This window comes from Actinia tenebrosa, unplaced genomic scaffold (assembly GCF_029948245.1).
Source record: "Actinia tenebrosa isolate PJP-AT-01 unplaced genomic scaffold, QUT_ActTen_1.0 PGA_scaffold15__27_contigs__length_11533743, whole genome shotgun sequence".
Lineage (NCBI taxonomy): Eukaryota > Metazoa > Cnidaria > Anthozoa > Actiniaria > Actiniidae > Actinia > Actinia tenebrosa.
Window position 1 is genome coordinate 8,589,693 of NW_028292575.1, and position 21,526 is coordinate 8,611,218.

A 21,526-nucleotide genomic window follows, 5' to 3' on the forward strand; every position below is an offset into this window, starting at 1 on the left:
CAAAGAATTACCTACGAAAGGAAAAGTACCTGCCTAACATATAATGGTTAGCTTAGTCGCAGGTGGAGTTATTACAGCTTTAGCATTTACAGGAGCTAATTATGGCGGTAGATATCTGGATAAATTAGTTAGCGGTGATAAAAACGCAGAATCTAACGCCGAAAGAAAAAGGCACGACTTAGCGCTGGAGAAATATCAGCGAGACGTGGCGGTTTGGAATAAAAAAAGACAAGCTTACAGGGATTGGTTGGATAAGAATTACCAAGACAAAATGCAGGCGGATAAGAACTTCGAAAACACAGACTACGCCTTCAAACTTTATTCGCAGGCGCACCCCACAGTGGTGTTAAAGAAGCCTGACTTTAAGAATTACTACCAGCCTTCTAAGAAACAAAAAAATAGTGAGTTGGTCTTCGTAGGAGTCGCAGGGCTGGCAGGAGGCGTGGCCTTGGCGTATCTAATATAATGATCGTCTTTTTGGAAAGCGACAAGAATAACTTTACCACTTATCTGAATCCTCCCATCCGCGCGGAAAGGGTTCGGTTGGTTAGTTGCTCTTTGTACAATTCTTGGTATAATTTGATTGGCGGCTTTGTCGTTGATAATGCCGCCAAACCAAAAATACCAGATTCCCAATACACACCTATAACACTGGCTAAGGAGCTAGCAAAGCATGGATATACTCTTACCACAGGATTACCCCATGAAATGAAATTCAAAAAAAATAGTGGGAGCGTTAATTTAAAAGGCAGTTCATTGGTAGAACTCCTGGGCCTTACTAGTACCACAATAAATAGCGGTACTACATATGATGTAAAATGGAAAGTCGCATCCTCTTACGAAGTCTATTGCGACTTGGTCCATAGTTACAACAATGGAGAAAAGTCTTCTCTTATGTCCAAGTTTCTACCCAAAGGTAATCCATTTGACCTGGTAGAATACACCCCCATTTCTTTGAGCTATGACTTGTCTAATTTGGTGGAAAGCATAAACATCACCATTAAAGTGGACGGAAAGACGGTGGATTTTAATGGACGTAAGATCAATCTTGTTTTATCCTTCGCTTGAATCAAGCGAAGCGCGATTCTATTCATATAATGGGCCGAACTGAGGACAAACTTAAAAGGATTTACTATGGGCCTGAAGGCTATTGGAAAGGAGCGTCGGCTATTAAAAAACTCGCGACCGCGGCCAGGGTATCAGATGAAACGGCTAAGAACTGGCTAAGAAAACAAACCCTCTGGCAGGTTTATCTTCCCGTGCCTAAGTACATTCCCAGGCCCAGCTTTACCGTAAATACCCCCAATGAAGTTCATCAGGCAGATTTGCTCTTCTTACCGCACGACAAGGTGAGAAAGAAGACCTATAGGTACGCTTTGACCGTAGTTGATATCGCAAGCAGATACAAGGACGCCGAACCCATAACCAGCAAGGATTCTGGGGAAGTCGCAGAAGCCCTAGGTAGGATTTATAAGCGCGTTTTGAAATGGCCTAAGCTGCTGCAAGTGGATGCGGGGACAGAGTTCATGGGCGTGGTTACTAAGACCCTGAAAGACCACGACACTAAGATTAGGAGAGCCGAAGCTGAGTACCACAGGGGTCAAAGCATCGTCGAAAGATTTAATAAGACCCTGGCCGAGCGTCTCTTTGGGTACCAGTATTGGAAAGAGCTGGAAGATCCCTCCAAACGCAACAGGGAATGGACTCAGAGGCTCCCCCAGGTCGTCGCGGCTTTGAACAACGAGGCGGCCAGGGCTACGGGAATAAAACCCAGAGATGCCATAAAAAAGAAACACGTGGAACACAAGTCCTACGTCAGAAGTTCGAGGGCGGTCTTCCCCCATGAAAAAAAATTAGGTAATGTCACAGTCCGATATCTCTACGGACCGGGTGAATTAGAAGGAGGATCCAAAAGAGCTACGGATCCTAATTGGTCTTTGGAAACTTACCAGATCCGAAGTGCGATAGCTAAGAAGGGTCAGCCCATCTTGTATTATCTTCACGATGGCCCCACACGTGGGTTCGTCATGGAAGAACTGCTTATCGTGTGATGTCCGAATGCTATCGTATGGATACCATCATCACACATCCACCTCTTACCGTCAAATGCAGACAGTGACACCTTCTCCTGTGTAACGTTGTGTATTTGATGTCCGTAGCTGCGCAGGCTGTTCATCTTATGTCGCTGTTCCTTACGCGTACGCAGTACCTTCAAGTAGGACTCGTGCGTAATGTCCTTCTTAACCACGTATTTTTTTACGCCTTTAGCTTTCTTTTCTACACCGTCCAGCTTTAGCACGCTGTACATCTTGGGTTTCAGGCCCACGTATTCCACGATGGGTTTTCCTTTCATCTCATCCTTCATTTTCCCGATTACTTTCTTGTTTTTAGGGGAGTAAAGAAAGTGGTCGCGTGGGTAATCGCTGGTGTCGTATTCATCGATGTCGGGAACACAGTCTTCGTAAATGTCTTCCGTCTGCACCTCTAGTATCAAGGAATCGGTGTCGGTGTATAAGAGGCGGCACTTATCACCGTATTTCGGTTTTAGCTTGTCGTAGTAAAACTCATACATGAGCAGCTTTGATAGGTCTAACACTGTAAACCCCGTGTATACGGGTTTATTCAGGAATAGATTCGCTTTCTTCATGTGAATCACGTAGAAGTTTAACATTTCTACGTATCTAACGAATCCAGGCTGTGACACGTATGCTTCTGCTTCCTCTCTGGTGCTGGCTATCTTTATGCTTACGCGCTTGCGGATGTTCTCCATTGTCTTACCAAATACGCTATTGTTCATTAGTTTAAACAGGTTCTTTTCGAAGTCATTCTTTGCCTGCGTGCGCTTTTGTGTGTTAAAGTCAATGTAGGAGCGCATCCATGGTTCCTGCGTGAACTTCAAAACGCGATGGATCTTCTTCACGCGTAAGCCGTGGCGCACATAGAACTGCAGGTTGCGGTAATGCACCACGTACTTTCGCTTGTCCATCAGGTTCATCGTTAGCTTCCTGTACGGTTTGTAGCCAGGGCACATTTCCCTCTGCAGCGGACTCAGCTGCTTAAATGGTATTTCTATTGCTTCTGGTGCTAATGGGAACTCATTGTGTGCGTCGTGCAAGTGCTCTGGGTATTCCAGGTCCACCTCCAGCACGTAACCTTTGTCGTCTTCTTTACCTACATTTAGGTAAAACTCTATGGGCTTTAGGTTATCCCATTCGAAGTCGCGTACAGGTAAGTACTGCGACATTGCCCAACCGTAGAGGTTGTTTGCGTCTAAGTAGAATATGTATGTGGTTGGCTTCTCCGGGTCGTACTCCACCGTGGGATTGTTCGCTTTTGCGTATCGTCTGCTGGGTCCGCAAACACCGCCGCGGATACCGTCTTCCATAAAGCGGTACATGTCGTATTCCATTAGGAAATCCAGTTGCGCGTTTGTCTTCTTTAGAAGCGCACTCCAACTAAGCCCAGGAGCCGTGTAGAAGTTCGCTGGATCCAACCCGTAGTATTCCATTGCCATCTTTCGAAAGCTTTGGAAAACATCTGCGAGCAGCACTACGTCTGAACGTAGGTAGATGTCGTGGTATTCTCCCATATTCTCACAGGAGTACTTTCCCCACACATCTAACGCATGCTGGTACTCCTCGTCCTTTATACCAGACTCGTTTAGGGTGCTGTAGAATCTCTCTTTGGGTGGTAGGGGCTCTTCGAATCGCTCCCAGGAGTCCATGTATTCGTATGGGTAGACTCCTTTCCTTTCCGCGCCGTATTGACTGGAAATGGGGAACTCCGTGTTGTATTTAACCAAGTTTGCTAAGGAGTCCGCCATGAACTGCTGCGAGTCTAAGAACTTCAGCTTGCCTACGGTTACGGACATGTACCTTTCTTTGTTGTTGGGTATGCACTTTACTTCGGAGCCGTCCGTTCCTTGTAAGAGTAAGTGACTGTCGTAACCCCTTAAATTATGAAAGAATACGGGTATTTCCATTTCTGGATCTACTTTGAAGTTTATATTACATTTCCAATGAGCTGCACCTCTGTATTTACCCGTGATGTGGCAGTGATCTCTAACCTTATCCACATAGAAATCCTCAACAAATGCTTTGTGGCAGTGAATGCAGTGCGTGGAGGGCTTTCCCGGCTTCTCACCTTTCTTAGCATACTTCCCGCATTTAAAATGAGCTTCTCCTAAATACTTTCCATCTTCATCCCACGCTTTCTTGGCTCGTCTTCCAAACTGAAGAAGCGTATGTTGACAAATGTGGCATTTCTTTGCCTTGGTAAAAGCCTCCTGGTTCTCTTTGGTAAATTCCATCTTCTTTGGACGTCTTAATTGTTCTCTTATCTCCCCCTCCTCTTCTCGCAATGCTTCTAGAAACTCATTAGCTGCGTTCTTACCTCGGTAAATTACAGGAGGGTTTGCTTTACCGTCTGATCTGACTACTATGTAACCAAAGGAGCAGATCTCGTGTAATCCTACCTTATTCGTGGCACCACGTTTCTGCTCTTCCTTAGTTATCAACGCTTCGAAGTCTGCATATATCACGTAAGGCACTTGCATCTGCTTTTGATGGTCTGAGTAGGATAGGTTCTTATCTGTGGGCATCTGGATCCGTTGCGCCACTTCTTCGACTCCGCGACATATTTCGTCGTGTTCCTTTAGAGCTTTAACGCTGGTAAAGGATAACAAACAACAGTCGCAGAAGTATTTCTTACCTTTGTGCTTGGTGTGTCTGTAAAACAGTCTGCTAATATGTTTAACCCACGAATAATGTCCGCCGTGGTAGAAGAGGTGTATTCGTTCTCCTTTACTCTTTGACAGCGCTAGTGGTACTATCGTCTGGTCTCTGACTCCGTAAACGTTAATTGCTAAATCGTTTATTTCCTCAAATATGGGGATGTCTATCAACTGCATGGGAAATTCCACACCATCCCACTCTAAATCGTCTGTGGGATACTTACTTGTCCTACAGGGATCCTTATCTACTGGATACAGTGCGGATCGTATTGCCCACATAAAGCAGCGGTTGTCGTCATTCTTTACGTTGACTATGGCTTTTTTCCTTTCTACCCAAGTTGGTAGGGGCACGTAACTTCCTCCTCGTATTGGTACGTACCTTGCCATGCTAACCTCCATACCTTCTACCTCCTCCACTACCCAACCTGATCCTTCTTTCGTGTAGTTAGACAGCGACTCCATTATTGCTTCTAAGGCTTCGCTGAGTGACTTATCCAGATTGGTGGACTCTAATATCACTAACGACTTTGATCGCAGCATTGCTGTCGTCGTTGCCTCATCTTTTGATAGACTCACTTCTACCATTATACTCGCTTTCAGGGCTCCTAATTCTTCTATACCTTTTCGAAGCGTTCTCTTGACCTTCCTTTCTGACTGACGCCAAAACTGTCTAACGTCAATCTCACCGTTACCGGGTATTGACACCGTTTCGAAATTGCTTTGGGATTCCATCTATATAATAGGAAATATCTTATACCTAATTCCAGACCCTTTTCAGATCGTCGTAGTCATACTCACAATCCTGACAATGCCAAAACAATTTAACCTTAGTCTCAAACTTCTTACCACATCCACAATCATAGCTGCTCATACATTTCGTCTTCATCTTTAAATGCTTCTTCAAGTCCACTTCTTTCTTAAAAGTTCTCTTACAATCTTCGCACTCCATATATAGACTAACATATTTTACATAGACGCGGGATGCGGGTAATCGCGGTACGAATCGAGGGGGGTACTTTAGGCGGGTAATCCTCCGGTGGTCGTTGCGCTGGAACCCCCATCCCCTATACTACTCTCTTCACATCTTTTAGTCAAGACGTCTTGATATTTTGAATATACCTTATTCGTGTTGGTGCTATGTTTACCTATTTCAGACCACGTGTCATTGTCAAGAGTATTATTTTTAATGGTTGCACATGGATATGGATACAACTCAAACAAAAAAGCTATACTCTAGGGAATGACACGTCGTCTAAAATGGGTAAACATTGCACCAAGACGAACAGGTTTTTGAGATCCAGTATTTGTTTTTGTGCTAGATGGAAAGACAGCAGAATGATGGGCTCAGGAAAACACCAGGTAACTCTGAAATTAAAAGTAAAATTAATTTTTTTTTTACTTTGAGTTTTCTCCAGTTTTTCTTACAAGACTTCTGGTGAAATCAACTTGTGAGCTGAGCGTTACTCAAATTACTGTCGATACATGCCCTTTTTTGCGTTAGCAAAGCAGTTTTAGCAACGTCTATTGGCACGCGCTTGCAAGTTTCGAAATTTTAAAGAGAAAATTACAACTACAACTTTAGGGATTTAGTGTTGAGACAGTGTTGCCATTGCTTTTGCGAGAAGACATAATGCATGTTCATATTTTTCTCTTATGCGGGTAAAGCAATTGTCGATTTTTGTTGTATTGCCAACGCTAGAAAAACTTGCAGTCATTACCGACCTCAGGGTTCGTGCTACTCCTTAAACTCCTTGAAAACTCCTTGAATTTAATTCACGTTTTCAAGGGCACTTGAAAAACTCTTGAATTTTACGATTTTAGCGAAACTCCTTGAAAACTCCTTGAATTTTTGCTTTGATCATTACTTGCATGGCTCTGAAATAGATCTAGTCAGTAAGATTGGAAAATCTGAAAGTCGGCCATGTAAAACTTTGGCATAGTTAGCTGAACATACCTTGAAAATTCATTTTTGGCCGGGTCCTTGTATACTCCTTGAATAGTCCTTGAATTTTAAGTGGTTACCTCAGCACGAACCCTGCGACCTAATGAACAAATATTACTTCATTTACATTGCCTTTCAGAATTGAGTTCAGAGTTCCAGCGGTTGAAGGCAGAACATCTTGAGAAAATGGCTGGTTTAAAGCAAGAGAGTGAAATGCTGAAACAATTGACTGAGATTGAAAGAATGAAAAAGGAATTAAACGAAATAAAAGGGAATAAAGTGGTTGTGACAAACGATGAGGATAAACAAGTGAGTGCTTCACCGAACCTATAATAAACAAATTATTAAAGGTGTGAAACAAAATTGCGAGCAGGAGAATAAATTGATGAATCAGTAAGCCAAAAATTGTGAAAAATAAAAAACAATTTCTATTGTTTACTGTCCTGGAAAAAAAAAAAAAAAAAAAAATGCCTCGTAACCCTTGTAGTACTCTTTAAAACAGATACTGTGTAGTTGTTTGAGGGACAAGAATTTAATTCTACTGGGAAAACCTCTGTAACGGTGCCTTGTTTTGCTTTTGTGTGAGGGGGAACCGAGAATAGAAATTCATAAGCTACATCTGTAACGCAGTTGTTTATATATACACTTGTTTTTATGGCGTATAGAAGTACGAGACTCCGTTTTTGATGTCCACTAGTGGCATGGAGAAATCTCTTCTTCCAAGTCCTTACGACCCCAGGTAAGGTTACCTATTAAATCAAGTAATCCTTGATTTGAAGCTATTCGACTTCCATTAAGCATGTTTTGTTTTTTTGTTTTTTTGTTTTTTTGGATACGCCCTTGCAAAGAGGTGAGGGTAACCTAGGAAACTAGCGTCCCAGGTAAATTTGCGGTTTACCTATGTTTCAAGCTCTGACTGATTTTGGTTTTGATTCCTATCGCCAGCGCCGGGTTTTCAGTGTTCTTGGACTTTGTTCTGGGTATGCCCTCATCATCCATTAAGTGTAGGCTGGCTGTGGGGATATACAATGTGACAGAGTTGGTGTCTGATGTCAAGGTATTACCACTTGTCAACGTGGTGAACAAGCACAACTCGAGGATCCCATCAGGAGGGGTTGCTGTATTCGGCATAATGTATCCTTTTCCAAAGTAAGTGGATTTAGTTCAAATATAAAGTCACCAAAAATACCGTAGTCCCCTTCACAGTTTCCTGTGCCATCTTGAAAGGTAACCGTGCCTTTGGATCGAAGCGAGACGAACGGTGAGCTTGTAATGATAGAGACCTTTTTAAACATCTTTGACACTTATAGACCCCTTGCATTGACTCCCGAGAGGAATTGTTCTGGGAGACAAAACATTAGACCGTGTTTTCTTATGAAAAATATTCCATTGTTTTGTCCCCCAGAACAATTCTTCTCGGGACTCAGTGCAAGGGGTCTATTCACGTCTCTATCACTGCAAGGTTACAGCCATTTTCGTTTCGATATATTGCCAGGCACGGTCACTTTTCGAGATGGCGCAGGAACTTTGAAGGGGACAATAAGCCTGAAGCGAGATGACGTTTTACCCCCGTCTTTAGACCATAATCCTTTTCACACTACTTTTGTTCTTTAATTATGACTATTGTTCCAGTATTCTCTAAGAAATCAAAAACTTTAATATGAAAGAATTTTAAAAACTATTATGGTATAGAGTCGGGGGTAAAACGTCATCTCGCTTCAGGCTTATTGCTTTTCAAAGTTGACATTGATGATTGAAGACCTTGATTTCCGCTTGGTATACCTTTGAATTTAACGGAAATGTCCGCCATCACAAATTGACCAATCACAGCACTTGATAGTCCTCACCAGCTGTCGCCATATATGGCTTTGCCTTCCAGATGTGCACCAATACAGACACTATCTGTGATAGCAGAGTTACAAGCCAACAGTACAGACGATCCTCAAGATCCTCATAAGCTGTTTTCTAAAGGCTGGACAAAGATGGATCTCTTCGATACGGCTGACAGACTAATAAGTGGAAGGTATAAAGAGTCGCCTTTTCAAAGTTCAACGAAAGACTGGTAACGAAATCAGGGACGGCGGACCCCTCCCCCCTTCCCCTCCGATAAACATGATGCATTGTGGTCTAGCTTCGGTACAAACAACACGATATAAGGCGCGATGAACAAAACATGTTTGTACCGAAGCTAGAACACAATGCATCATCCTCCATCTCGCGCTTCAAACTCCAACTGTGGAATAGTAAATTATGTCTAAATAAACCAGTTTCGTATTCAATGCACACCTGCCCCGCCTTAACAATATTAGACCTCGAATATATATATATATATATTTTTTAACTCTCTTGATCTCAGTTTGAAAATTTCTCAAACACATTAGGTGGAAAATTCCATTTCGAGTGCCGCCAATCAAGACTTACCTTTCATACAACGAGCTCAACAGAATACCACAGGTATTTACCTTATTACAATAAATATAATACTAAACGAAGTAAGCACCATAAATTTATCCACATAACCTCTCAACAATCCTCAATTCTTCTTGAGAAAAATACTAGGCTTTCTTCGAACTCAGCGAAGGCAAATATACATAAGTTGATTTTTTACTGTGATGTATGTTTAGGTTGGTATGGCTGAACTGTACATCAGACTTGTTAATGCACGTGACGTCAAACAGGAAGAAATACTCAGCCCACAGCCTTTGCAGTATTATATGTATAAATACCCTACATTGGTATGTTTAGAAATACTCAGACAACAGCATTTGCAGTATTGTATTAGTTAAATATATAGTATGCGTGCATGTCAACCTAAAAAAAGAATCATCTAAAGAAAATAAAATAGACTAGTGTACCTGTGACAGCGTGCGAAATAATAGCCTAGGTAGCCGCCCCTGGTGGATGAGGCAGCAGGGGTTGAACCTCCTCTCATTGGTATACTCCACCAATCTCTGTGCCCAGGCTCCCCTCGTCCTTTAGGCTATTCGAAATCTTCATGGTATCAATGGCTGGAGGAGAAAAGATATAGTGATGGTGAAGAAACTTTTGCGCTCAAATACAAAAATACTGATGTTGAAAGGATAATTGGAACTCCACCACTACGGGATTTCTTATATGTTGGATATTTAAGATATATCGCACTCATATGTAGACGGCCGAACTCCAATCTTACGCAAAAAGTACTTTTCATCAAACCAACCAAAAAATATGTCAGAGATCCATGGATAAAGATTGAAAAACTACTAAACATTGATAAAGATCAGGCCAGAAGATTAACAAAAGACAGAAAAGCCTTCAAAGGACTTCTTCTTAAGAACTTTAACCTCAAGTCCCCATTGCTCAGCTAATTGCTGTTAATAATGGAATAGAACTGATACTGATATATTATTGCTTTAAAGGATAATCCAGTTCACCACTACAGTAGGCAAAGAATTGTTGGGAAAACTCCTTCCACACGAGAATCAATTGACGAGCCTCCACTACCACCTCCCACCGCACCTTACCGACGTGACATGCGTGGTGCCATTTCCTTAACTTCTTTGAAGTAAGTGGTCCACCCCGCACCACTTGCAACAAGTTTCACGATTGGTTTGAAAAACAATACATAGATCTCCCAAACGATTACACTAAATCAAAACAATCAAAACACAGGCTCCGAATAGTACGGTCTTGCTGCAGTAAATCCTACTAAAGTCCTATTTTTTTCCCAGTGGACTTTTGTCCTTGAAACGTCAAACAGTGATTTTACAAGAACTTACAAATTTCTCGCACGCTGATTGGTTATTGTGATGACGCAATTTATCGTCAATAAGAGGACAGACACATAAAAAACTGATGTCAATTCGTTAAGTAGTTTGCATGATGGCTTTATTTTAATTTACTACCACTCCCAAAATGCTTCGCGAATTTTCTTTCGTATTTTTTCATGAGAATAGTAATACAAATTCTGCTAATTAACTGAACAAAAACAAAATTTGCAAGGGATTCTGGTAGTTGTAGTTAATGGCGCCATAAAGCAAGGCTTACTTTTTTTATATGTATACTCTTTCAGGAGTGAGCACAATCATTCAGATTCCTCGTCGTCGATCACGGGATTCCAGGTTGACCAGTTGTATAAAGCTATCGATGGAGAAGCGAAGATCAAAATCACAGCTTACAGTCAACAAGATGGCGAGGTACTATTTTTTACAATTTAACACTACATCACGATATGAGGGAGGCACGGGGGCGCGCGCTGCTAATGCGTTGCCTCTTACCAATGCGCCCCGGGTTCGTATGTGAGTAGAGTTGTTTGTTGGTTCTCTCCTGTGCTCCGAGGGTTTTTCTCCGGGTTCTCCAGTTTTCCGCCCTCCGCAAAAATCAGCTCCTAAATTCCAATTTAATCTGGGCTTTCACCGAGTTTGGAGCCTAGCTCTGTTGTGATTGTCCCACGCTGTGATACAACAGCCAAAGCTCAATAGATCTTTATTGCAAGGCTTTATTCTCGATTGGAGATATTTCATTTATTCGACCGATTTTCGTGTTGGATCGTACTGTTTCTTGTTTGGCTTGCTTGAAAGACTTGGGGCATGCGCATCCGGTCTTCAGCCCTGCCTGTAATACATTGCCAAGTTTCATATCGAATGATCGGACTGGGACTGAGTCTTGTTCAACTGTTGACCAGGCTGAATAAAATAAGCATTTCAAATAGATGTAGTTGTATTTGCCATTGAGCTCGACAATCGGGGTTTAAAATAACAGCCGGACATCAGAATATGTTGGGCCAGAACAGAGACCTGTCCAGTCAAATCTTTGCCTTGCCTGTCATCGTGACCAGTAACGTTTAGTCGGAAACGAAGTATGACCGAGCTAAAACTAATTTGGCTTGTGATCATGACCGGCGACTGATCGACCGTTATTTTGAGCCCTGCAAATGCAGCCATTTTCGACCGAATTGGTATATACTTATTTCAATAAAGTTAGTCACCTGAAAAGCTATAAAGCTGAGGCCGACAAGGATTATGGGTAGATTCATTTTGCACGTTCAACCGCTTGATAACTGTTCATGGACTTGCGAATCTTTTACCGGTTACAGTCTCACCTCTTCTGAGCATCATCGAGCTGCAGTTTGTATCAAAAAAGCTTTGTATATATATGCTTTTTTGATATGAAAAGTTTCCCATGATGCTCAGTGATCTCAGCTTTCTAGGTTTTTGGTGACTAACTTTATTGAAATAAGTGTATATCGATGATGGCTAATAATTCGTAACTGTAGTCAGTCTTTAAATATCCTATCCTTACATATTTCTCTTTTTTATCTTTTTAGATTCTAAAAGCTGCAGGGGATACTCCGGTCATGTGCGTCACGAAATCTTGCAAACAAGATTTTCTAAAAGATATCTATGTATTTGGATTACAAGAGGTAAGCTAGTAACCACTATTCAGATGGGATGTCAATGCTTTCTCAATAGATCTAATTCGTTGTGGTACAATGTTTTACCACATTACTGAACACGTGCCATTCTCTTGAGAATTAATTTTTTTTTGTATCCATATTATCTTGTCTTCTCATGCACAATCGTTAAACAAAGAAATGATACTGTAGGGAATGACACATGGCCTAAAAGAACTTCAGGACGTCCCTTAGGCCAAACAAAAAATTAAGTGTTTCCTGTTGCACGACCGACCCTAATATCGTCTTGCCGATTTTTGCCGACCCCAATATTTTTTCATTCCCAAATGCACCACAGGGTTCCCAGTACGCTCATTTCCACTGTTGTATCAGTAAAAAAAACCTCCTACCGACCCCAAATATTTTTCTCATGCAACAGGATACACACTTATTTTTTTGTTTGGCCTTTGGGGTTGGACAGAAAAATAAGGGGAACGAAAGAATCTGGTAGCTGTATGATTGGGAGCTACAGGGATTGGGAGGATGGGTCGTCATAATAAGACCTCGGGCGTAATGCCTCCCATTCCAGACCACGTGTCATTCCCTAGAGTATCAATATTTGTCTAACGATTGCGCTTGTCAAGAGACATGAATATGGATACAACAAAAGCAAAGAATCTTATTCAAGAAAATGGCACGTGGTCTGAAATGGTAAAATATCACGCCCAAGGTAAGTAGGGTCTATTTGATTAAAAGTCTAGAATTTGAAATAAGTCTTAAGTAAAAATTTTATTAGAAAATATCAAATATTTAATATTAACATACTTTACTTCTCTATTGTGAGACATTCGTAACAAATAAATCCAGTTTAAAAGGAAGAGAGGAACTCCTATTATTTATAACATATTACCTAAGATTATATATGTATTACAAATATAAATATTTCGAACATGCAAACATATATTAAAACATATTTTGTATCACCTGGAATAGGCATCCCCATGACAAGAATCTCTAGTACGAAAATTTACGAAAATTACGAAAGAATTTTACTTAATTTTTATGATAAATTAAGTTAATAGATATCGAAAACTTCACAGTTTTGCATGATGGCACATCGCAGTGAAAAGGTTTTGCACCAACACGTGATGGCAGCCATGACATCCCCCCTTAACACAGGTATCCCAGAAACAAATTAACTCAGTTGATAGCAGTTTCTTTTTTGACGATTGTAATTGGCGGGTTAATTCCACCGTGGCTAATCCACTTGATCTTCAGTTGCTTGGTTCTACTTTTCTCATTATCTTGGTGGCTGTTTTCGTCTTCTATTTCTTCCTCTACCACTATGTATTCCCCATGCTGTTGGGAGCCGTTAGGAAAGATGTACGTCCCAGGCCCCAACATTTTGTCTTCGTGGAAATTCCCTACGTAACTTTGTTTACCGAATGTTAGCTTGCCTCGACCTGAGAAAAGGGTAAATGTTAGACTTTTAAATCTATTTTAGGAAAAAATATTTTATCGGGGGTATCAGCTATTCCGGGGCTGAGGAAAAACTGGGTCGAGTTGAAATCGCAGTGCATTTTGGGGCTGTTTTAGGGGGACGTATTTCCAAGATGGCGTCTATTTCGTCTCCTAAACAGCCTCAAAATGCACTGCAATAGCGGATGGGTGTTACTCTATAAATTTTCATCAAGTGTTTGTGTATATGTGGAAAGTGGGGGAGCCCTAAAAAATTTAGCTTGCTAATTGCTAACGCGTGGGACCCTCCAGGCCCTAAATTTGTGATCATAAAGCACTTCTGAATTCGTTCATAAACAAAAACTTTTGTTGCATCACTGACGCGTCTACTTTACTTTATTCTCATTAGAGAATACTTTATGTCGATTCGGTGGATTTGAACATAATTTGTACCCTTTTACGTGGGTAGATAACATTAGATATAGAGGGAAATTAGTTTTTATGCCATTAATAAGTTATGATTATAGAAGTACTAGACAGTAACACTGGATCTAAGACCACTTTGGTGGTTTTAATGTTTATATTAATAACGGGTCTGCTCTGGTTTGTGCTGAAGGCCATAAAGAGTAAAGATCTTCTTTTGGGCTCATTCCTTATAAGTTTACTTAAGAGGAAGTCTATGGCAACTTGGTAGAATTTTGAGTTATTCGGATAACTGAAAAAAATATGATGCTGCTGCTGATGATGATGATGATAAATACGGTAGTGATGGTGGTGTTAGTGATGGTGCGAGGTGGTAGTGATGGTGGTGGTGTTAGTGATGGTGGTAGTGGTAGTGGTGGTGATGATAATATTGGTCGTGGTGGTAGTGGCGCTGATGAGATTTGTGATGGTGATAATGATGATAATGTATAATAGTGATAAGTGATGGTGATGATGATGGTGATGAAGCTGACCCTAAGGAAAATTGCAAATACATTTAAAAAGCTGAAAACAACGTAAAATTTTATTAGATTAAGCATTTTTTCAATCTGCAGCCGGTCATAAATTAACCTTGGGCTACGATATTCTCCAGTTTTGATCGATCTGATCATCCAAACATTCGCTCGTTAAACAAAAAAACGTTGTGATTAAACTAAACAAAAACACTATAAGCTGAGAAAACCTTTGAAGATCCCGACAAGAAAGTAATAACCATACATAAAGTAAATAAGAACGCTGATTGGAATGCCGTTCTGATTAAATTAATAAGAAACTTGTATTTTGTGATTAAAGAAATGTTAGGTTTACGAGTAATGGCCTACCTCCCTCTGGGCTTTGGACCAGTCATACATTGATAAAAATCAAGTACTAAATCACACAAGAAAAAATTTTTTTTAGTTGAAAAAGTATATTTTCTGATCAGGTTTTTTTTACGTTTTTATTTTTCTAAAGTTTTGGAATTTTTTTACTAGAAGTGGTTTTTCAAGTTGTTCACATTAGTTATTCATTCAATTTTGATCGTTCTGTTTTATCATAATTACGACTGACACGGTTTCTACGAATAGTTTAAATCGCGGTATCGTAAACTGGAATACTGATGAGAATCATAAATTAGGATTTTCCGAGTAAGTTAGCTCAGTATTAATAATGGTCTACTTGAAGAATTCATAAAATATTTTAGTATGTGAATTCTCCTCGATTCTATCTAGGTTTAATCTATCAGTTATTTAAGGCTTCGAAATATAATATATCTGATATGGGGAGGGAAACAGAAGAAGACTCTCCAAAATAGATCGTTAGCGGTGAGTCGTATATCATCCTATAAGTTTAAGGTTTCCAAAACTATTTAACAAGCATGTCTAGTTCATTCCCTAGTCCTCCCCTGGTTGTTTGAAAGAAGCACAAGCCGCGAAAATTACTTTAGAAATAAAAGCGAGATTATGTGGCACTTTCGTTTTCATGGTCGGTTACGGAGCGACCGATCGCATTGCGAGGGTAAATATGCCTTAATATTATTTTACCTGATCGCTTGCCCTCAACCCACTGTCCTTCGTAGACCATACCGCTAGCAGCATAAGTATATGTCCCGTGACCGTTGCGCTTATCTTTAGACCATTCTCCTTTGTACGAGTCCGCATTCGGGTAATAATAAGTTCCAAATCCTTCCCTAAGGTCCTCTTTCCAGCTCCCTTCGTATTTCGCTCCATCAGGATACAAAAACGTTCCTTGTCCGTTCTTCTTATTTTTCTCGTAATAACCGATATAACAAGCACTTCGAGACTGCCCCTTGAGTTTCTTAAATACATATTTACCGAAGCCGTGTCGATAGCCGTGCCGGTATTCACCCTCGTAGACGTCAGCGTTTGGAAGTCTGGCTTTGCCTTTGCCGTGTCGTTCACCTTGATCGTTTCTTTCTCCCTCGTAAAGATACGGCAGATCCTCGTGCTCAGAAAATACTTCCTCGTCAGACTCACGAACGGTATCCATACCACAAAATATGGGAGTTAAAATTTTTAAAATATCCTGAGTAACTCCTTCTGTATTCTACCAAAACAACAGTTGAATTCTTAAGGAAATCTTCAGGGTAGATTTGGTAAAGTCGTTTTTGGCAGTTTGTCTAGACCAGAGATCTTCAGTGGCAAATGAAAGCGTCGCCTCCTTCGTTCCTCAGGAAACATTAGCAAGTTTTTGATCGATAGTTTTCGATCATTAAAGAGAGTGACCGCGTCTCTGACCCAAAGCTGCCAAAAAAATATTTGGCGTATTTAGATTGTTAATATTTAAAGCATTCAGAACCTCTACCTGTCGCTCAGTGTCTTTGTTTTTTGTGGAGTTAGTCGTACGGCTTGGTGTGTGTGTGTTTCTTAGGCTTTGCATTATGTGCATCACAATGTAATTGACACGTTCACGGCCAGTGTGTATTGGATGTTATCTGTTTTCTGTTAAATATTTTATTACAGAAAAAGAGAGATTATTGCACACAAAATTAATTCCTTTTATTCGTTAAATAATACCTGTTCTCGACTTAAAAGCAGGGAATTGACAATTATTTTCAAGATGATAAAACTAAGATTTTGATAGTTCAAGGATTTCCTATATAAACTGAAGAGACTGCGACCATTCTTAAGTATTTTTAATATTTATAGTTTGCGAATTTTGCGGACGAACAAATGGTTAAATTTTGATACTTGTCAATATACTTCTTAATTAATTTAATTCCTTTGGGATATTTATTGAAAATCTTTGGGTATATCTGTTACGATTTTGACCGCGAATTTTTTTCCAACGACAAATTTTATGCGTGTTCATCGAGTTTACTTAAGACTGGGAAGCCCTTGCAGTGCTGGGCGTGTTTTCTCGTTGTCTCTGACCACATGACGCTTTACTCTCATTGGTTCTTTCAGCTCCAACAGATTCAAAACTCCAGTCATTTAAATTGTGAAAATAATTCATGAACTCAATCAAAAGACTTCTCGTATATCAACAGTGAATTATTGATGTACTCTCGCCTCTAGACTTGGAAAACGAGCTTAAAGTGTCCAAATTGAAGGAAGGTTTTCAACGGCTTCGGTTATTTTGATCTGATAATGAGCTTGAAAAGGATTTTTCCGCTTTTAACACCGACAGCAAGGGATTTCCTCTTTTTTTTTTTTTATTTCTTATTTTAGGGCAAAAATATCATTGCTTTAATAGTCAACCATACAAACAAACAATTTTACACTTGTTTTCCTACTTCTACATGGACATTAAATATATAGCTAGTCAACTAAGATATAATTTTCAACTTTTACAATATCAATGGCCTAGAAATTGTCTGAAACTAAAAGAGTAAAAACAAAGAGAAGACAAATTAGCGAATAATTGGTCAGTTCTTGAGTCAAGTGCTTTTGATCTTAACTCAAGCACACTGGATGTTTGTATCGTTATAACAATCTAATTGGGCAGTTTTTTAATGTGTAGGTAAACATTCTGAAGAAAGGATCGATGGTATTTTTATCAGGCTGTGGTTATATGGGGTAGTGGGTTTCACTATATGTATTAGATTTAAGATTATGTAGCATTATGATATCATAGAAAACTCGGTTAATTTTTCATAGAAAGAAAAATAAAATACAGAAAAATTATGTATCATTCGCTATAGGGTTTGGATATAAGTTATAATACATAAATTTCACTGTATTTGTTCTTCTTTCAATGAAAAAGAACTGAGTTTTCTAGAATATTATAATCCTACATCTAATAGCTATAATGAAAACTCCTACTACATAACATCAGTGATACATAATTTTCCTGTATTTGTTTTTCTTTCTTAAAAAACGAGTTTCCTACAATATCACAATCCCTCGGGTTTATGATGAAAATGGATGCCCGTATAAGCCCTCAAACAAGATGCAGAGTCATAAAGAAAAATCTCAAAAATGAAAGATCTTATGAGCTTCGATCAGACTACCGTATTATAGTTTAATGTACAGCATGGCATCCTCCTTAAGTAGTTAAAATACCCACATACCCACACATTCATAAGCATCAAGACAGCGTAAATAAGAGAGGGAAACTTCTTAATAAGGCGCGCGCCATGTAAATTCCCGGTTGGGCTATTTTTAGAAACTGGATGCAGTTAAAATTTCGCCTTACCGTCCCCCTGTGCATCATCAACTTGTGCTCGAGCGCTCTTTCCTTTTCATTTCAATTGATCAAAACAACGAACGGATTGAGCATGCGCGCGCAAGTCGATGACGTACGGGAGTAGAGTAAGGCGAAATTTAAACTTACTAACAAAGCCGGTTATCACCCACTAAGTTATCACCCACTGCATGATTGATTTGTAGCATTGTATTTACTCTCCTCTCCTCTCCTCTCCTCTCCTCTCCTCTCCTCTCCTCTCCTCTCCTCTTTTTCAATTTTCTCGTAAACCCTAAAAACTTTCCGTCCTGTTCTTGTTATTTTCAGGTTCGTTTTCGTCAAGTACAATGGAACAGCAAGTCCATTGTAGTTGTACGCGTGTATCTTCAACCAAAAGACCCAGGCACAGACCAAATTCCCGCAGTGAACCTACTTGATGAAAGCAGACTAGCAGCATGGACACTCATACCCTTGGGTTACAGCAATGGGAGACTTAGTCGCCAGTCAGCCCAAGGTAAAAATAGAGACACCGGAAGACATTGGGCTGAATTCTTGATATCCACCTGTACCTCAGCTGATCTGAGAAAACATTTTTAGCCAATCAGAATCGAGAAAAATTGCAATACTGAGGTTTCACTTTTCCTCTTGAAATTATTGATTTCCAGGCCACCAAATGAAAAAAAAACCTTACTAATAGGAGGTTGATAATAACACAATAAATAAGGAGTTTATATTTGTATTCCAATGGCCGGGACATGTTTTTATATTTCGCTGATCAATTTTCGCAGACTTCATGGACACCTCTGTTTTACAGTGACGTCGTTTCTGCGTCACTATTTCAAATCATCTGATTATACCCACCTATGATATCAGTTTTTTTTGATAGTCACCCCAGCGATAATCAGGTTTTAAAAATCTAAGTAAAGACAAATACAGCACCTGGTCCTCCGGGATGGGCGAAGGGCTAATAACCCTTTTTCGTATAACATTATTATCATGATTATTAAGGAAACCGTAGTTATCATATAATTATCCATAAAATACCTATATTTATCCTTTTCGAAAAACTGATATTTTCACATGTGAAAATATCGTTACCATGCTATTAGTTTATAAGTAAAAACTTTTTATAATAATAAAAAGCTTTTTAAGTTGATTTTATGGATAATTATATAATAAACAGAATATTACATGGGCGCTTGGCTCACTCTATAAATTTCGTATCTCCGCACGCCCATGTAACATCCTCTATATACTCTAGTCTCAAGGCATGCGCAACTGAGCGCGAAGAGGCTAGGTGAGGTGGGGTGAGAAATCTAAATTTCCTCCGACTTGCACACGATTAGGTTTGATTAGGTTTGATTGACAGCAGCGACAAACCAAACTTCTGCGGGCAGCTCGTAGACACAGAGTTCGCATGTTTATGAAAATTGCAGTACGTAATTTTCTATGACTTTTTTCCTGTTTCATTTTTTCTTTTTTTTTTCCTTGTCAACACGATCATTCTTATTCTCTATTAACCACCCACTTAACACCGTATTCTGTTTTGATTTGCTAGGAGTGGGGAGCAGTTCGTCGCTCAATGTTGGGATTCATACAGTTCCCATATTTTTTCCACCGGTACCCGAGATCACTGATATGCCAGTCAAGGTAATGAATAGTATATATACAGTCAATTCAAAAAACGTTGTTATCGACCAACGCAAGCCTACGCGACTGGACCGAAAGGAACTCTGGGTAGTAATCATTGAAGCCGAGTTGACTGCATAATTTTATCTGACTAGTTATGCCTGGTTTACAGCACGAACCTTCGTAGGCGAGCGGGAAGTGTTGAAGGAGACGTTTTTTTAATGCCTTCATATTTTCGAAATCGTGAACTGAATCATAACTACTTTGTTTTTCTTCCCTAAGCCCAAAGACATGCATTTTATGGATTGTTTCTCGCCATTATTATCTTATTTCTAGCGGGAGCAATTAATTCAGAACGAATATTCAACCGCTTCAGTGAATTTTACCCATATTCCTTTCGGTTCAGTCGCGTAGGCTTGAGCCGGTCAACGACAACGTTTTTTGAATTGACTGTAAATAACAGAATACCACTATTTCAAACAATATTATCCCAGCCAAACAACAACAACAACAATAATAACTTTATTGTGCCCAAAGAAAGTAAATTAAGTACAAAAATTATCTTATTTGGTATATCAGTTGATGAGAGCACAAACATTTAGAAATAGCTTTAGAAACTAATCGAGCTAAATGTCTGGGCCATGCGGAGTATATTACAAGAAAAAAAGTTAATCGGTTCAGTATTTTCATGGACAACTACAAGTCAGATACAGACGAACCAGACTGAGCATAAAACAATATGGGTGGAAGCTGAATTAACAATATTAATAATATTCTGTGTTCTCATCATCTGCAGAGTAAAATAAAAAAGCCAAACGCTATAAGGGTAGAATAAGGTTCATTTAGATGGAAGATGAATGTACATTAGCCTTTCCGGTTGAAGAAAACTTCGGTCGAGTTGGCATTGCAGTGCACTGTGGGACTGTTTTAGGGATGAAATAGACGCCATCTTGGAAATATCTCCCCTAAAACAGCCCCAAAATGCACTGCCATACCAACTCGACCCGGGTTTTTTCTCAACTTCGAATGATTGTAACCCATGCCACCTATTGGTCACTCGTGACAAAAAAAACTTTGGCACAATTTCCCTGAGCTCATGAAGTATCGCTTATCGTAGTAATGGAGTTTGTGTGCCTTTTGGTAGATATATTCCGGAAGAGAACTAACCAACACACAAGTGATTGTTATTGCTTTACTTCTTTAGATTGACAAATACCCGAGTGAGTGGAGTAGGTATGGACGGGCTGCGCTTACGATGGCAATATTCTCTGGCTTCCAACGGCCCCTTGAAAGTCCATCACCTCCTCCTGAATATGTCGAGGAAAACGAAGTTCCGAAGGTATGTATTCTATTGCCCAACTAACATTCACATTATATAGACCTTTCCCAAGCAGTCAAACGCCAGGGAAACAGATTGATTTCTGCCTCCGAACCAGAGGCTCGCTGATTTAATATCAATAAAAAAAACAACTTTGATGAACCTCGTAATACTCAGCAATTGTAAATATACGATATCTTTTTTCCCCAACAGAATGCGTGGCTAAAGAATGCCAGATCCTTCGTTACCAATAAAATGTTCACTCCTGGAAGTGGTTTTGATCTTTATATTGATGGTGTTCGATTTCTACCAGACAGTGTTACCGTCTCTAAGGTATCGAAATTTGCATGGCCCGAAAAACGTACCTATTTGAAGGCGTGCTTACACAAAGCAATTTTCTCTGCAACTTGTCTGGCAACAGCCTTGCGACACAAGTTGCATGGAGCATTGCAGCATGTTGTAGCAACCGTT

At 39.9% G+C, this 21,526-nt stretch overlaps 2 protein-coding genes across 4 annotated transcripts in view; one reads left to right on the forward strand and one right to left on the reverse strand.

The window, feature by feature from the left end:
• The window catches only part of LOC116289708 (uncharacterized), a 53,773-nt gene that overhangs the window by 18,296 nt on the left and 13,951 nt on the right, over positions 1-21,526 (forward strand). For 2 of the 3 annotated variants that reach the window (XM_089030140.1, XM_089030142.1), the window contains 14 exons: positions 6,052-6,091; positions 6,814-6,983; positions 7,340-7,413; positions 7,620-7,823; positions 8,554-8,697; positions 9,056-9,128; positions 9,299-9,409; positions 10,073-10,218; positions 10,726-10,849; positions 11,980-12,075; positions 18,436-18,622; positions 19,667-19,758; positions 20,942-21,076; positions 21,269-21,388. In XM_089030140.1, coding sequence (XP_088886266.1) covers positions 6,052-6,091; positions 6,814-6,983; positions 7,340-7,413; positions 7,620-7,823; positions 8,554-8,697; positions 9,056-9,128; positions 9,299-9,409; positions 10,073-10,218; positions 10,726-10,849; positions 11,980-12,075; positions 18,436-18,622; positions 19,667-19,758; positions 20,942-21,076; positions 21,269-21,388 — 1,716 coding nt within the window. The remainder of the gene's footprint in view (positions 1-6,051; positions 6,092-6,813; positions 6,984-7,339; positions 7,414-7,619; positions 7,824-8,553; positions 8,698-9,055; positions 9,129-9,298; positions 9,410-10,072; positions 10,219-10,725; positions 10,850-11,979; positions 12,076-18,435; positions 18,623-19,666; positions 19,759-20,941; positions 21,077-21,268; positions 21,389-21,526) is intronic. The other variant, XM_089030141.1, reaches the window with a different exon arrangement.
• On the reverse strand, positions 12,881-16,326 carry LOC116299742 (uncharacterized). The gene is made up of 2 exons (XM_031708460.2): positions 15,507-16,326; positions 12,881-13,508 (listed from the first exon to the last, which is right to left on the reverse strand). Exons 1-2 carry the CDS (start codon positions 15,970-15,972, stop codon positions 13,246-13,248), a joined length of 729 nt encoding a protein of 242 aa, XP_031564320.1. The 5' UTR covers positions 15,973-16,326; the 3' UTR covers positions 12,881-13,245.

Excerpts from the sequence above, each read along its gene's own strand:
- LOC116299742 (XM_031708460.2), bottom strand. The coding sequence starts at position 15,972 with ATGGATACCGTTCGTGAGTCTGACGAGGAAGTATTTTCTGAGCACGAG. Across the intron at positions 13,509-15,506 it reads GGTTGAGGGCAAGCGATCAG|GTCGAGGCAAGCTAACATTC; the intron begins GTAAAATAATAT and ends CCCTTTTCTCAG.